Source organism: Micromonas commoda, chromosome 14 (genome assembly GCF_000090985.2).
Source record: "Micromonas commoda chromosome 14, complete sequence".
Classification (NCBI taxonomy): Eukaryota; Viridiplantae; Chlorophyta; class Mamiellophyceae; order Mamiellales; family Mamiellaceae; genus Micromonas; species Micromonas commoda.
In genome coordinates this window covers 66,731-82,511 of record NC_013051.1, presented here as the reverse complement: position 1 = coordinate 82,511, position 15,781 = coordinate 66,731, and the positions used below count along the sequence as shown (strand labels likewise).

The 15,781-nt window shown below is 66.4% G+C and overlaps 9 protein-coding genes across 9 annotated transcripts; 5 read left to right on the top strand and 4 right to left on the bottom strand.

The window, feature by feature from the left end:
- Positions 1-41: 41 nt before the first annotated feature.
- On the top strand, positions 42-1,498 carry ALH (aldehyde dehydrogenase; the record flags this gene model as incomplete). The annotated part of the gene is made up of 2 exons (XM_002506040.1): positions 42-514; positions 577-1,498. Coding segments are annotated over 2 exons (1,395 nt in total), but the record flags the coding sequence as incomplete, so codon positions are not given.
- Positions 1,499-2,188: 690 nt separating this feature from the next.
- Positions 2,189-3,125, bottom strand: MICPUN_70435 (predicted protein; the record flags this gene model as incomplete). The annotated part of the gene is made up of 2 exons (XM_002505836.1): positions 2,189-2,663; positions 2,743-3,125. Coding segments are annotated over 2 exons (858 nt in total), but the record flags the coding sequence as incomplete, so codon positions are not given.
- Positions 3,126-4,081: 956 nt separating this feature from the next.
- Positions 4,082-5,035, top strand: MICPUN_98293 (aldehyde reductase; the record flags this gene model as incomplete). Its single annotated transcript, XM_002506039.1, has 1 exon — positions 4,082-5,035. One exon carries the CDS (start codon positions 4,082-4,084, stop codon positions 5,033-5,035), a length of 954 nt encoding a protein of 317 aa, XP_002506085.1.
- Positions 5,036-5,162: 127 nt separating this feature from the next.
- MICPUN_63901 (predicted protein) lies at positions 5,163-6,568 on the bottom strand (the record flags this gene model as incomplete). Its single annotated transcript, XM_002505835.1, has 2 exons — positions 5,163-5,919; positions 6,024-6,568. The coding sequence occupies 2 exons, from the start codon at positions 6,566-6,568 to the stop codon at positions 5,163-5,165; spliced, it is 1,302 nt and encodes a 433-aa protein (XP_002505881.1).
- Positions 6,569-6,758: 190 nt separating this feature from the next.
- MICPUN_103987 (predicted protein) lies at positions 6,759-7,841 on the bottom strand (the record flags this gene model as incomplete). Its single annotated transcript, XM_002505834.1, has 1 exon — positions 6,759-7,841. One exon carries the CDS (start codon positions 7,839-7,841, stop codon positions 6,759-6,761), a length of 1,083 nt encoding a protein of 360 aa, XP_002505880.1.
- Positions 7,842-7,967: 126 nt separating this feature from the next.
- Positions 7,968-9,671, top strand: MICPUN_63899 (predicted protein; the record flags this gene model as incomplete). The annotated part of the gene is made up of 1 exon (XM_002506038.1): positions 7,968-9,671. The coding sequence occupies one exon, from the start codon at positions 7,968-7,970 to the stop codon at positions 9,669-9,671; it is 1,704 nt and encodes a 567-aa protein (XP_002506084.1).
- Positions 9,672-9,741: 70 nt separating this feature from the next.
- On the bottom strand, positions 9,742-11,313 carry MICPUN_88394 (predicted protein; the record flags this gene model as incomplete). Its single annotated transcript, XM_002505833.1, has 1 exon — positions 9,742-11,313. The coding sequence occupies one exon, from the start codon at positions 11,311-11,313 to the stop codon at positions 9,745-9,747; it is 1,569 nt and encodes a 522-aa protein (XP_002505879.1). The 3' UTR covers positions 9,742-9,744.
- A 969-nt stretch (positions 11,314-12,282) lies between these two features.
- Positions 12,283-13,895, top strand: MICPUN_103985 (predicted protein; the record flags this gene model as incomplete). The annotated part of the gene is made up of 2 exons (XM_002506037.1): positions 12,283-13,839; positions 13,890-13,895. The coding sequence occupies 2 exons, from the start codon at positions 12,283-12,285 to the stop codon at positions 13,893-13,895; spliced, it is 1,563 nt and encodes a 520-aa protein (XP_002506083.1).
- Positions 13,896-15,040: 1,145 nt separating this feature from the next.
- MICPUN_63896 (predicted protein) lies at positions 15,041-15,750 on the top strand (the record flags this gene model as incomplete). Its single annotated transcript, XM_002506036.1, has 2 exons — positions 15,041-15,274; positions 15,328-15,750. The coding sequence occupies 2 exons, from the start codon at positions 15,041-15,043 to the stop codon at positions 15,748-15,750; spliced, it is 657 nt and encodes a 218-aa protein (XP_002506082.1).
- Between the last annotated feature and the right edge of the window lie 31 nt (positions 15,751-15,781).

The following is a 15,781-nucleotide window of genomic DNA, read 5'->3' as shown; positions in this document are numbered from 1 at the left end:
CCGTGTTCGCACCCGAAGGCACGAGGCGCGACGTGTTCGATCCCACCACGAACGCCCGCCTCTCATCCATCCACGTCGCCGCCTGGCCCCACGTCGACGCCGCGATCCTTCGCGCCCAAAAGGTGCAGGCGAGATGGGCGAAAGTCCCCGGAGACGAACGCGTGCGTATCGTCCTGGCCATCGCGGACGCCATCGCGAAAAACTCGACGCACCTCGGTAACCTCCTGACGCTGGAGGTGGGCAAAGTGCCGAGCGAGTCCTTAGGGGAGCTGCAGGAGATTGCGGAAGTCGCCGCCGCCATCGGCGAGCGTCGCGACGAATGCGGCGGATCTCTCGCACATCCCATTCGCCGGTACGAGTCGCGCGACCAAACGCGAAAGTCGCTCGGCTGGTACGGCGAGGAACGCGCCTTACCCATCGGTATCGTCGGGAAGACCACCGCGTTCAACTTTCCGTACGCGCCGTTCGCGTGGGGGGCGCTTCCGGCGTTGGCGACGGGTAACGGCGTCGTGTGGTGAGTTTATTTTGTTTCCGTATGGGCAATTCGACTGAATGACGTGATTTTTTTGTTTACAGGAAGCCGCATCCAAAAGCGACTCTGTGCGCGATGGCGCTGACCGAGGTCATCGACGACGTGCTCCGAACCAACGGCGGCTTCTCCGGGCTCGTGACGTGCGTCGACGCGGGCGACGACGAGGCGTTGACGCGACGGATGTGGCGCGACGGCAGGTTCGCGATGTGGGAGTGCACCGGCGGCGAGGCGATGGGCGAGGCACTTCTCAAATCGCTCGCGTCTGAGGGCACACGCCGCTTGGGCGTTCGGACCCTCCTCGAGTTGGGGGGTAACAACGCGGTCATCGTGCACGCCGACGCCGACGTCGCGCAGGCGGTCGAGTCGGTGTTGTTCGGCGCGACGGGCACGGCGGGCCAGCGGTGCACGTCCACCAGGGTCGCGTACGTGCACGACGACGTGTACAACTACTTCGAGAGGCTTCTCGTGGCTGGGTACAAGCAGGAGCTTCGCATCGGGGACCCGTTCACGCCCGGCGTGAACGTCGGCCCGGTGTTCCACGCGGACGCGGTGGGAAGGTTTAAACGAGGCGTGGACGGATGCATCGCGGAAGGGTCGATTCTCGTATGCGGCGGCCGCGCGCTCGGCGGTAATTTTGTCGAGCCGACGCTGTTCCGCGCCCCGGGATTTAACCACCCGCCGACCGCCGCCGAGCTCTTCTCACCGGTGCTCCACCTCGTGCGGTACAGGTCCGGCCAGTTACCGGACGTGGTGAACGATATCAACCGCGGCGGACACGGGCTCTCCGCCGGCGTCTTCACCGGCGACGAGGACGTCTTCGAGACGGTGGCGAGCGCGTTACGGGTCGGGATCGTGAACCTCAACTACGGCACGTCCGGCGCCGAGGCTGGCGAGAACTTCGGCGGCGAGGGTCGAACGGGGGGCGGGCGTCAGATGGGACCGAACATGTTCCGGACGTACACGAGGTTCGTCAACACCATGCGCGCGCCGCTGGGCGGCGAGGTGGTGCACGCGCAGGGAGTCAGCCAGAAGAAGAGGTGAACGAGGGACGAGGAGGACGCGACGCGAGGAAAAGAGCCGATCTACGTATGTTGATAGCGACGAACGGACGATGCACGGAAAGGCACGACACTTGATTATCGTACAATTGTGATGTGATGAAAAGACTTGCTGCACCGCTCAGTTACAATTCGCTCGCCGACGAAGAAGACGTCGTCGTCGCTAAATAATCATAGGAAACCCCGCTCGATGAGCTTTGATTCGTTTACTCCCATCCGCGTCATGAACGTCATGACTGACCCGTGTTTCGCCGCTGACCCGTTCGTCGTCGCCGCTCGATCGGTCTCATCATCTCGCGAAGAGCACCGCCGGGCGAGCGACGAAGGCCCTGAGCGACGCCGACGCGCGGGAGGAACCCCTCGCGGCGGCTCTGAAACGGCTCTGAAACGGCTCTGAAACGGCTCTGATGCCCGGGTTGCCGCGAATCACCTTGGCTCGCGTCTTGGACTCGCGGAGCGCGGGCGGTCCGTGCGTCCTCCGATCCCCGCCGGTCGCCTGCCACGCGTACTTGCGGCCTTGCTTGTTCGACCCGACGCCGTGCTGCTCGCCGAGTGAGTTCGCCAGGCGTTCCTCCATCACCGGCGCCGGATCGCGGCCCAGCGACGCGAGCACCCGCCGCGGCGCCTCCCCGTCCACGAACGTCTCCCTCGCGTGCATCACCTGCAGGTTGTTGATGAGCATGACGTCGCCCGCTCTCCACTGCACCGCCACGCTCTCCTCGCGGAAGATGCGTTCCATGGCGTCCAGCATGTCCTGACGCATCGGGGTGCCGTCGCCGAGGACGACGGACGCGCCCGGCGCGTTGAGCTCGTCTCTCCATCCCGCGTGCGCGGCGAGAATTTGGTTAAAAAACCGTGGTCTTCGCTCCGGGTCGCTCGGGTCGACGAGCACGGCGGGACGTACGTCAGTGTAGTGGCGGACGGGGTACCTGTCGCCGTCGACGCCGAGGTGCGACAGGGACACCCCGAGCCACTCGAGCTTATCCCCGCTCGACGCGAGCTTCGCCTCGAGCTCCTGCGGGGTGGAGACGCCGAAGGTGTCGGACCATCCGCGGCCGATGGCAGAGTGCGGCCTGTGAACAAAACGCGAGTTGTTCAGTTGGGTGTCTAATTTCCGACGCGATCCGACGCGAAGGTTAAAAATAAACTCACCTGTCGTCCACGGTCATCACGCGCGTGTAACGCACGCCTTTCTTCTGGAGCTCGGCGAGCCCCTCGGGGAACTCGCTGCGCAGACGGGCGTACGCGTTGCCGGAGTCGAGGAGGGGCGTGGCTCCGCCCCGCATGGCGGGATTCTCGCAAAAAAACGCCACCCGATGCGGGTACCTCGTCGTCTGCGCCAGCTCGTGGTGGAAGGGTATCACCTTATCCGGCGGGGACTCGTTCGCGGTGAACACGCGGTCGCCGACGACGTTCCTGCGCACGGCGTTGCCGCCCGACGCCTCGTAGCCAAAGTTCGGCCACCCGAGCGCCTCGGTGAGGTTGGCAAAGTCTTGCGGGGTTTTGATTGGGAAGCCTCGGAGGAGCAGGGCGCCGTAGCGGCACAGGTGCCGTTCGATGGTCTCGCTCGAGTCCTGCGCCCAGTGGAGGGCCGCGATGGTGTCGTTGGCGACCTCCTGCGTGCAAGGCTCGAGGGCGACGGGGAAATCGTAGGTGCCGGAGAGATCGTCCAGCAACCTCGACCGCGCCTCGGGCAAGGGGAATGACACGCATATGATGTTGTTCATGGCGCCCGACGAGCTCTCGTCGTCGAGAACGTCGAGGCCGCCGCTGTCGTCGTACTGCTTGAGCAACTGCTCGAAAGCGCCACCGGGGGTGGGGGAATCGTAGTCTGGGATCGGCCCTTCGAAGCCCTGCGCGCGCGGAGGCGGAGGATTGGAGGAGCGACGACTAGGTCAATTCGGGGACGAAACGCCGTGTTTCTTGGGTTGCTGACCCTTGTTGTTAGCGAAAATCGTTCCGGAACTCGGGGGGCGGCGCACGCGGTCGCGGTCGGGGAGAGGCGCGCGGGGTTCGGATGCGGGATGACGCACCATTTCGGTCGGTCGTATAGGTCGCTCGGGTCGCGTCGGCGGGTCCACGGGTCCACGGGCGCGTGCGGTGGTGACGACGCGCGCGAGTGGCAAAGTGCGCGCCCCTCGCGCCCGAACCGAGATACTTTTTGGGTGAGAAAAGTGAGTCAGCATTGCGCTTTTTCTGACCCGAGTCGATCTCCGAAACGTCGGGCTCTCGGAGGGGGAGAGATATTTGCCTCATGTCGCTGCGGACCAGCGCCATCTTGTCGGGCGCCATGTCCGCCACCGCCGCGCGCATCGGCCCTCAGCTCACGAACAGGCTCGCCCTCGACCGTCGCCCGTCGCGTCGTGGTGGGACCTCCGCGACGATACGCGCGGTGATGACCCCGCCCGATAAATTGGGCTCCAAGCCCACGGGCCACAACGCGCCCAATCCCGGCGTAGCCGAGCGCGCGATCCTTCGCACGGGTTCGCGCATGCCCCTCCTCGGTCTCGGGACCTGGAAAATCCCCAGGGAGCAGACGCCGGCGCTCGTGGAGACGGCCATCCGGAAGGGGTGGAGGCACCTCGACTGCGCGTGCGACTACGGCAACGAGCGCGAGGTTGGCGCCGGCATCAGAGCCGCGCTGACGGAGGACCCGACCATCTCCCGCGACGACCTTTGGGTGACGAGCAAGCTGTGGAACACCTACCACCGTCAGGAACACGTGCGGGACGCGTGCCTCCGAACCTTGGACGACCTCGGCCTCGAGTACCTCGACCTCTACCTCGTGCACTTCCCAATCTCCCTCAAGTTTGTCCCGTTCGAGACGCGGTACCCCCCCGAGTGGGTGCACGACCCGGACGCGTCCGATCCCGCCGACCGGGTCATGGTCCACGACCCTGTGCCGATCGCCGAGACCTGGCGCGCCATGGAGCAGCTCGTGGACGAGGGCCTCGTCAAGAACATCGGCGTCTGCAACTTCAACGTGTCCCTGCTCACCGACCTGCTCGCCACGTCCAGAGTTAAACCGGCGGTGCTGCAGATCGAGTCGCACCCGTACCTCTCCCAGAAGCACCTGGTGGACTACGCGCGGTTGCACCAAGTGCACGTCACCGCCTTCTCGCCGCTGGGCAGCGCGGGGTACGTCGAGATGGGCTGGACGAAGCGAACGGAGGGCGCGATCAACGAGGCGTGCGTCAAAGCCGCGGCGCAGGCGCACGGGACGTCCCCTGGGCAGGTGCTGCTCCGGTGGGCGGTGCAGCGGGGAACCTCCGCGATTCCCAAGACGACAAAGGTTGGGAGGCTCGACGAGAACATCGACGTGTTCGGCTGGACGCTCACCGCTGACGAGATGTCCGCGATCGACGCGCTGAACAGGAACAAGAGGTACAACGACCCTGCGGAATTTTGCGTCGGCATGGGCGGGCCCGTACCCATCTACGACTGACCGTTCGACGTCTCTCTATGAGTTATGAGTCACTCGTCCCGTGGCGAGGGTACCTTCCAAACTTCTTTTACACAAGAGACGTTCATTTTACACGAGAGACGAGACTCGACGTTCGTCCAAAAAACCTTCACCGAATGATTCGGTCCAACCCGAACCACGCCCTGAGAAACGCGCACCCGAGCGCGTACTCCCTCGCGTCGTTCCACGTCACCGCCCCGACCCAGTCCGTGTCGTGCGTGGCGAACAGATCGTCCACCAGCGCGTCCGCGTACGATTCGATCGACGTCGCCGTTCGAAACGCGGTCGACGTTGCACCGGATGACGACGTCAGCCTCGGCGCGACGACGCGACCGCCCCCGGCGCACGTCAGCGTCACGACGTTTTGGTTTTGGTTTTGGTTTTGGTTTTGGCTTTGGCTTTGCCCGCCGCCCCCGTTTGCGTCCCCGTTCGGGTCGACGTTTTCGTCGTTCTCGTCGGACCCGGGGTTGAGGGGCGCGTGCGCAAACACCGCCGCCGCCGCCGCGACGACGGCGCCGCGAAGCATGGTCCGAAGCCGGCGCTTCGAGAGGACGCGCGGTCGCGCGTCTTGGCTTTGGCTTTGGCTTTGGCTTTGGCTTTGGCTTTGGCTTTGGCTTTGGCTTTGGCTTTGGCTTTGGCTTTGGCTTTGGCTTTGGCTTTGGCTTTGGCTTTGGACGTCGTCGTCGTCGCAGCACGCGTCGAAGGCGACGCGCATACGCGCCGTCGGGTCCGTCGGCGACGCGCACAGCGCCGAGGCGGCGGCGATCAGGTCCGCGACGTCGACGGCGCCGGTGCCTTCAGAGTCGACGGCGGCGAAGAGCGAGGACACCGTGGCGGCCGAAGCGCGCGACGCGGGCGGGACGATCCTGCGCGACAAAAAGGTGAATGTTAACCGTAAATAGCCGATAAGAGAGATACTGTTTGTGCACTTGAGGGCATGTATCATATCATTTGGCGAAAATCCTCTCACCTGTGGAGGCACGCGTTGAGCCGCGCGATGGACACCTTCCCGTCGGTGCACTCCATCGACTCGACCCGGAGGGCGTCGCGCAGGGCGACGAGGTCCACGCCGCGCAGCGCGGAGGGTCGATCGCGGTCGGACTCAAACGCGGCGGATACGCCCCCACCGGAGGCGGACGCCACCAGCGTCCACCCGCCGGCCGTTTTCTCGGACGTCGTCATGAATCGCACCTCGGCTCGCGCTCCGAACCGCGCCCGCGCCGGGGGCGCCGGGCGCGTCGGCAGCCGCGACGCCGTCATCGGCCGCCGATCGGGCGTCCTCGGCGACGCGCTCTCGCCGATGCCCACGCGCGTCGCGGGCGCCGTCGGGGACGGGACCTGGGAGGTCTCGAGGAGCTCGTCCGAGATGAACGAGACGCACGACTGGAACGACGTCTCCGAGTCGAACGAGGCGTGCGGCGACGACGACGACGACGGGACGTGCCGGCGCCTGAACGCGTGTCTCTCGCCGGGGTGCCCGTCGGAAACGGGCGGCGGCGCGGGCTTCGTCGGCATCGGATACGGGTCTGGACGTGAGACGCCGCAGCCCATGTGCGCGAGCATCTGCGGACGACGCTGAAAACGTTGACCAAAACCCCGCGCCCGTTTCTGACGTGGGAATCACACATTATTTCTCTAGTCTATCCAACTGCCCGGCTGCGCAAAGCCGTCCCCGGCTGATGCTCTCGCTGTCGTCAAACGTCCTTTATGGCACCGGCCTGAGCCGCGCGCTGAGCTCCTCAAGCTCGAACGCGTGGTTCCACCCGATCTTCCGGACGTACCTCCACCCCTTGCCCTCGAGCCACTCCTTGGTGACGTCAAAAGGGGTCGGGTTGTGCATTGACTCGTAAAGGATCCATCGAGGCTTGTGCCCCGCGACGATCCACTCCCGGAGCACGGCGTCTCCCACGCCCTCCGCGTCCACAGAGAGGAGCGCGAAGTCCTTGGGGACGTCGCACCGCTTCGCCACCTCGGACGCGGGAAGCACGTCGACCTCGATGACGTCCCCGCCCCAAGCCCCGCCGCCTCGCAGCTGCGCCAACTTTTGCTCCCTCGAGTCGTCGCCCCGCCCGTTCTTGCCCACGCCGCCGCCGCCGCTCGCGCCGCCGACGTCCACGAGCGACGATTCCATCGCCACGACGTCCCCGCCCACCTTCAGTTTCATCGTCGTCGCCGCCTCCACCCCCGCCATCCCCGCGTTGACGTAACAGCCGCGCTGAACCCCCTCGTGGTAGGGATCGATCATCGGCTCCTGCGCCTCTCTGGCGAGGGCGAGCATGGCGGGATTGGGTTCGACGAGTACGGTGGAGAACCCCCAACGCGCGAGGTTGTAGGAATTGGAGCTGAGGAAGCCGTCGTTGGCGCCGACGTCGACGACGAGGGGCGCGAAGCCGGGGTCCAATCGTGCCGACTTGTTCCCGTCCCTCTTCCCGGGCGACGACGACGATCGGAGCGCCTGCTGGTACCGCCGGTAGACCCACGTCGCCTCGCCGCTGTGGCTCACGTCCACGCCGACGGACATCGTCTCGTCGTCCACGACGTGAAGCCTGCCGACCACGTCCCTCTCCAGCCGCGCGAGCGCCCCAGACGCCACGACCGAACGCACCGCCTCCCGGATCCCGGGGCGCTCCGCGAGATCGGTGAGGTCCCCGACGTCGCGGAGGTAGCCCCGCGCGGCGGTGACGCGCGAGGTGAGCCAGCCCGCGAGGGTGAGCGCGTGCCACACCAGCGCTAGGCACGCGAGCGAGAGGCACAGGCCCAGCGTCGACCGCGCGGGAGACCTGCGCATCGCTGAACTCCGGCGCGCGGTCGCCTCGAGGAGTGGCGACGGGGAATCGGGCGGCGATTCTTTAACAACGAACCGCAATGTTGTCGTAATCGCCCCCGCACTGCGGGGCGCGTCGGGGGAGGCGTCATGAATCCACCGCAGGGCGCGGGGTTCCCGCCCCACGGCCCTCACGGACAGGGAAGCCATCCCCACGCGCGAACCCCCGCGGGCGCGTACCAGATGATGTACGTGCCCGTGGTGCAGTACCCCGGGCAGCAGCAGCAGCAGTGGACGCCCCACGGCGGGGGCACCGTGCCGATGATGATGGCGCAGGGGCAGGTGATGATGGCGGTGCCGCAGGGCGCGTGGGGCGCGCCCGCGGCCGCGGGTTGGGCGGCGCAGATGCAGCAACACTACGGCCAGCCGCCCCAGCCGCCGCCCCAGCAGCCCACGCAGCCCACGCAGCAGCAGTGGTTCGGCACCGTGGGCGGCGGACCGCCGCCCCCGCCGCCGCCCCCGCCCGCCTCCGACGTTCACCCGGCGCCCTCCTCGCCCTCGACGAACCCACCCGGCGGCAAGAGGAACGCCCACCGCCGCGGCAAGAACAGGGGCCGGGGGGGCAAGCCCGCCGACCACCCCTCGCAGCCCCGACCCGACGCCGACGAGACCGCCGCCCCACCCTCGGATTCCGTTCCCGCCCAACCGCGATCCGAATCCGCGCCCGCGTTCAAACGGGAGAAGGGAGTCACGTTCCCCACCGTGGACGAGATCCCGGCGGTGAAACAGGTGGACGTCGCCTCGTTGCCCGAGGACGTGCGGCGGTACAGGGAAGAGCGCGCCAAGAACTGGCCCTCCAACGCCGTCGTGGAACGAAGGCGAGCGGAAGCGGAGGAACGAGCCGCGCGGGGGCAGCTGTCGCGAGACGATGACGAGTCCTCCTCGTCCGCCGCCGCCGCCGCGCGTCGCGCCGCGCTCAGGGAGATCCTCGCGAGGCAGAGGGAGCTCGGGCACTTCGAGGCGTCGGAGGAGATCGGCGACGTCGGAGGAGGCGCGGGAGACGAAGAAGCGGCGGGGTCGGCGGCGGCGGCGGCGGCGGGCGGGGGAGGGAATCGAAAAGGAAAAGGTCGCGGCGGCGGGAGGGATCCCGGGGCGGGGGGCGACGATTCGGCGCCGGCGAAGCGCCAGAGGAGAGACGCGGGCGGCGCGGGCGGAAGGCAAGGGACGAGGCCGTGCAGGTACTGGCAGCTCGGTAAGTGCCGCAGGGGCGACGCGTGCGACTTTGTCCACGCGGGGGACGCCGGGGGAAACCGAGCCGGGGCGTCGACGGGTGCCGAGACGTGTCCGACAATTTCTCCGACGAATGCCGCCACGAACGCGACGCCGTGCAGGTTCTTCCTTCGCGGGCGGTGCAAATCGGGCCGCCGGTGCGCGTTCGCGCACGACGAGTCCGCCCGGGAGAAGGCGAAGAAGGATAAGAAGGCGAAGGCTTCGTCGTCAAACGCCGCTGCCGGGAGTCAAACGCTGCTGAGGAAACTCCTCGCCCGGGAGGTTCGCGCGGACAGGTCGCGGCTGCTCCAGGTGTTTCGATTCCTGGTCAACAACGACTTTCTCCGGGCACACGACCCGTCCGGGGACCCGGGAAACCTCTGGATGTTCCCGTGGGTAGACGACCCGGTGCGGAGCCCGAAGGAGACGCTCAGGGCGCTCGCGGCGGAGGCGGCGCGTGGGGGGGACGGGGACGGGGACGGGGAGGAGCCGTCGCTGGGGGAGGAACCGTCGCTAGAGCAGGACGAGGAAACAGACGGGGAGGCGGACGCGGAGGCGGGGTTGAACGAGGAGGAAGACGTTTAGAAAGTGACGCGCCGCGCTCGACGTCGGAAAACTGGAGCGCCGCTAAAAGTTTTGATATCATCATCGGCGACTACTACTCGTCCTCCTCCCCCTCCCCCTCCTCCTCCCCCTCCTCCTCCTCCTCCCCGTCGGCTTCCTCCTCCCCGTCGGCTTCGTCCTCCTCCCCGTCGGCTTCCCCGCCCTCCTCCGCCTCGGGCTCGTTCGCCTCCTTCGACGCGTCCCCGCCCCCATCCGTCTCCATCGCCGCTGGCCCGCCCTCCCCGTCCCCCCCACCATCCGTCCCCCCATCCGCATCCGTCCCCGTCGGTCTCCCCGGGGGCTCCACGCCCAGCATCGCGGGCACCACCGTTTCCATGTCCTCCGCGCCCAGCCGCTGGAACGCGCCCATGTCCGCCTTGGCGATGAGTCGCAGAGCCTTCCACACGTACGTCTTGTCGTTTTTGCTCTTGTACGTTTCCTCGATTTGAGCCTCGGGGTCCATGTCGTCGACGACGTTTTGCAGGTACACCTCCGCGGTGGGCGCCGCGTCCCTCTTATCCCCGAGCGCGCTGACGTTGTCCTCGCTGAGGTTCCACAGCCGGTCCAGCTCGGGGTTACCGAGCCTGACGCGCTTCTCGGGGGGAACCGCCGGAGCCGCGGCGCCAGGTCTTAGTCGTCGTCGCATCACCGGGGGGGCGGGCGGCGGTGGCCGGGGCGCCTCGGGCTCGCGCTCGAAGTCCTTGCAGTTATCGCGCTTCCACAGCACCCAACCCTCCTCGCGGCGCAGCGCCAGGGCGACGGCGGCGGCGAACTCCTCGCCGTGCGGCGGGGTTTGGCGAATAGCCTCCATCACGCGCTTCTTCGCGTCCCTCGCGTCCGCGGCGTCGACACCCTTGTACAGCGGGGACGTGCAAAAACCCAGGAAAACTGCGCACTGCACGAGAAAGTGCCGTCGGAACGCGGGGTCCCTCAGCTGAAGGTGCAGCAGGGGCGCGGCGGTGAGGTACTTGGTCCCGGCGTCGATGCCGGCTTCGACGTATGTCGCGCCCGACGGGACCGAGGGTTTAACTCCGGGTGTAACTCCCCCCGACGACATCTTATCAAGCCGGTGCGTCTCGAAGTTGTCCAGCACCAACCGAAGGGATACACAGAAGGTTTTCCACCCGGCGGCGGGCTCGAGCGCGGCGGGGGGGTTGGAGAAGAACTTCTGGAGGCTCCAGAACGTTTCGTAGAAGGCGCGGTCCACGACGACCCCTTCCGCCTTTGCGTTTGCATCCGTCGCTTCTGCAGTGTCGGCGTCCAGCTCATCCAGCTCGGTGGTGTTCCCCGCGTTATAGTTCCCGCCCAGGTTCAGCGCCGACCGCTCGGACAGCGGGTACAGCGACGACAACAGGAGCAGAACCCTGCCGCGGAGCACCGTGTCCGCCGTCTTGCTCAGCCGTCTCTGCAGCTCGTTGCACGTGCGGAGCATCACCAGCTTGCCCCGTCGCCACAGCGCATCCGCGCTCAGCCGTCCCCGCCGCGCCTCCACCCACGTGAACACGTCCTCGCAGTCCGCGATCGTGCACGTCTCCACCAGCTGTTCCAGCGCGTTAAACACGCACGCGGGTTCGACGACGCCCGTCTCGCTCAGCGTCAGCGCGAGGTCCAGCAGCCGCGGCATGGAGGGCTCGTCGCTCGCATTCGTACCTAAGTGAGCCCTCTTGTCCGTCGCGCCCTTCTTCGCGTTCGCGCTGGACGCGACGTGGGACATGACCGCGGTGGCGCGCGCGGAGGCCTCCTCGATCAGCCCGAACATGACGCGGCACAGCGCGTGCTCGAGGAGGGTCTTGTCGTCCGCGCTGAGGGGGTCGACCGGCGCGCCGGCGTCGTCGAGCCTCAGCGAGCCGACCGCGCCGTCGAGGGATGTACGCGCGAGGGCGGCGACGTCGCCGGGGGCGCGCACGATCGCCCCGAGTCGGTCCTGGTCGAGAGGGAGCGAAACGAAAGACGGGTCAGACGGGCTGGGAGGTTCGGGTCACGGGGCGGGCGACGACGCGGGTCGCGGAGGTGGGACGGGGCACGATCGATTCGCGGGTCGATCGCGCAAGATTTCTTAGGTTTGGAGTTTGGAGGCTCGAGCGATGCGCGGGGGGGTGGGGGGGGGACGATGTATCCGGGGTGGTCCGCGCCGGGGGTCGGAGCGCGGCAGCGGGCGTACCTCGGCGGTGGCGCGCTGTCTCTCGAAATCGGACGCCATCTCTTCACCGCCCGGGGTCCGCTGCCCACCTGCGCGAGTTGCCTGTGGCGAAATTGATCGGTGCGCTGAAGTTCGAAGAGACACGGCAGGCCAGGCTGGATATGGCGCCAATATTCCTGTCGGTCGAGCCACTCTTTGCGCCCGCGAGCGCGCCGCGTCGTGGTGTCGGGTCCAGCGCGAGTACCCCGCGATGGCGCCCTCCGAGGATGATATCAAAGCATGCATCGAGAAGCTGCGGGACGAGGACCGTGAGTGTTCCCACCGGCGCGCGTCCCCCTCCCCCGACCTTCCTCGAGAATCTCAAAACGGGGCCACAGAGTCGGACTCCCAAATCCCCGCCCGCGAGGCCACCTGCTCTGACCATCCCTCACCCTTTAAACTCCGACAGTATGGATGGAGGCGACCGAGGAGCTCACGGTGATGACCGGCGACAAGGACGACGAGGAGACACGCCTCGCCGTCGCCAGGGAGGACGCCTGCCCGTGGCTTGGGCGCATCCTCGCCACGTTCATCGGGCTGCGCTTCGGCGACGACGCGCCGGGCAGCCCGAAGCGCTCTTCGCTCGATAAGCGATCGTCGCTCGATGCCATCGACGAGGACGGTAATAACGACGACGACGTGCGCTCGGACGGCGCGCTGTCCATGATGTCCTCCGAGGCCCGGATGCAGGAGCTCGAGCAGGTGGTGATCAACACCCTCCAGTGCCTCATCAACCTGTCCAGGTCGAAAAAGAACAGGAAGGAGATCGCCGACGCCGGGTGCGTCGCGCCCGCGTGCACGCTCCTCGACCTCACGCTGCGACGCGAGATCCACGACCGCGCGGTCATGCTCCTCATCAACTGCTGCACCGGGCCCATCCAGTACACCGGGCCGGTGCACGACGTCGTCGAGGACAGCGAAGGGGTGCAAAAGCTGGTGGAGATGATCAAGCTCGGCCCAGACCAACCCACCGCGCACAGGGCGGTGCAGGTGCTCTCCCTGGTCTCCGTGGACCCGGAGATCAAGGACATATTTCGGGATAAGTGCACGGGGGGGTTTGAGGCGCTGAGGGCGATGTTGGAGAGACCCGACGGGGGTCTATTCCTGAAGCACGCCGCGCTGACGGTGAACCACCTCTGCGATGAAAACGTCCCCAACAAGATCGCCTTCATGGAGTCGGGCGGCGTGCCCGCCATGATGCGATTGATGGGCCGCCCGCCCAACGATCCCCTCACCGCGATCGCGCTCGATGCGGTGACCATCCTCGCGGAGGACAACGACGAGGTCGACGAGGCCGTCGCGGTGACCGGCGTCCTGCCGAGGGTGGTGGAGATGATCTCAAACCCAGAGAACCCGAAGCTGACCCAAGCCGCCGTCACCGCCGTCATGCACATGGCGAGGGACTACAAGGACGCCAAACGGATGCTCACCACCGCGGGCGTGATATACAAGCTGAAGCACATCATCGACGAGTGCGCCATCGAAGAATCTCCCGAGAGCGTCCACCTGGCGCAGATGTGCGTATCGTCGCTGACCAACATCGCGATTGATACCGAGTACTGGGGTCAGTCGGAGCTCGCCGAGGAGAACGTCTTGACGAACGTTCGGTCGGTGTTTCAGTCGGCGCCGGCGGAGTCCAAGATGGCGCAGGTGTGCATCGCGTTCGTCTACGCATACACGGCTGGAAACTCGGACAACGGGTGGACCGTGCGGGAAGCCGGTTTGCTCCCGGTTGTCGCATACCATCACCTGTGCGGCAGAGATAAGAAAACTCGCGAGTCCAAAGAGGCGCTCGTCTCCCTCGGCGCCGCCGTCGACGACGACGAGGAGTCGCAGGAGTTGGTCAGCTCGCTGTTCGGGGAGACGGTGCTCCGCGAGTGCCTCAAGGTTGGCGCCGCGAAGGGTACCTACGTTCCCCCGGAGAACCGGGACGAGAAGACCCGGGCGCGGGAGAAGCAGACGCTTTCCGAGGTTTGTAAGATCGCCAGACTGGCCATGAACGGAGCTGACTTCGCCGCCAGGGCTAAGAAGGCGTACGAGGACCGCAAGGCGAAGTTCGCGCAGGACATCTTCGACGCGGAGGCTGCGCTCGAGCGCAAACTCGTCGAGCAGCTCGCGGCGAGGGAGAAGGAGCTCAAGGAGGCTGAGAACGCTCGACAGGAGCTTCGAAGGGCGCAGGCGGACGCCGCCAACTCACGCGCGGACGCCAAGAAGGAGATCAACGAGGCGAAAGCCGCCAGGTTCGAGTACGACGCCGCGCTCAGGGCGCTCAACGCCAAGCAGGGGACGCTGATCAAGGAGAAGGAGGAGGCGCGGCGGATGATTGACGAAAAGATTGAGACGTATCGGTCGGAATCGGACAAGCTTCGGAACATGATCGGCGTCTACGAGGAGACCTCGGCGGAGGCATCCGGCGACGCCAAGAGGGAGATCGAGCGAAAGATCAAGACGGCGAAGACCGCGAAGGGCGAGTACGACAAACGGCTCAAACCGGGCGGATGCAACATCGTCAAGGGCCTCGAGGCTCAGATCGCGGAGCTGGAGAAGAGGCTCAAGGACCCGGCCATCGAGTCGCTCGAGGAGCTCGTGAAGGAGAAGGAGGAGATCTGGAAGATCGAGCAGGCGGAAGCTGACGAGGCCGAGAGGGTGCTCAAGGAGAAGGAGCAGGCGGAGGCGTGGGCGAGGGCAAACGCGGAAAGAGAAGAAAGGGAGGCGAAGGAGAAGAAGGAGAGGGAGGAGAAGGAAAAACGGCGGCTCGCGAAGGAGAAGAAGAACAAGAAGAAGAAAAAGAAGAAGGAGGAGGAGGAGGAGGCTGGGGCGGCGGCGTCGAGGACGACGACGACGAACGGGGTCGCAAAATATGAGGATGTCGATGACGGCCCCAAGGTCATCATGGTCGAGGACGAGGACGAGGAGCCCAAGAAGAAAGCGTGCTGCGTTGTCATGTAAATTTTCCTCGCCGCAGCGCCGAGCTAAGATTACCGAGTCGTAACGCACGTCCCCGTCAGTTTCTTATCTTCGCTCGATTTATGTGTCATACATCACTCCTCCACTCGAGATGAGCGCCCTGCTGACCTCCCCGTGCCCGTATCCCCGCGCCGCGCCGCGCGCGCGTCCCCTTAGCCGCCGCCCGATCCCCGCTCGCGCGCTGCCCGAGACCGAACGCATCGGAATGGTGCCAGAGTACGGCGACCCGCTCTTCGACAAGAGCGTCTTGGAAATGTTCGCCTCCGGGACGGAGTGCGTCGCTGACGTGGAGCAGTCCCGCGTCCTCTGGGACCACGGGTACGACGTGTTGGACGTCAGGGACGAGCACGAGATTGAGTTCTTCGGCGATTTCCCGAACCCGCCCCCGGGGACGATCGGCGGGGTGTTCGAGACGATCGTGGTGTCGGGTCCGAACAAGGTTCGAGCCACATTCCGATTGTGAAAACCACGGGGTACCGCTTCGATGGCGAGGCTGGCGGGAAGGTGTTCGCAAACAAGACCCGCAACCGCGGGTTCGAGGAGGCCGTCATCACCGCGTTCCCGAACAAGGAGGACGCCAAGATAATCGTCAGCTGCAGCGACGGGCGGCAGCGCGCGGTCGCCGCGCTGGAGGCGCTGGAACAACTCGGGTACAAAAATCTCGTCCTGCTCAAGGGCGGGTTCAACCTTTACAACCGCCACTGGACCAAGAAGCTGGGGCGGAGGCTGCCGAACGGGACGTTCAGGGCCAACAACATGGCCCCCGGGGACGTGCAGGGGTACGGCCACATGCCCGAGATGAACAACGCCAACGACGCCATCGAATTCGGTCCGTGGAAAGATGCCACCGACTGGAAAACCGCCCTCGGATGCGCGTCGGCGTCGGAGGAGCGCTGCGAGGCTTCGTTCGCGTGAACGGAACGGCGGCGGCGGCTTCGATCGATCG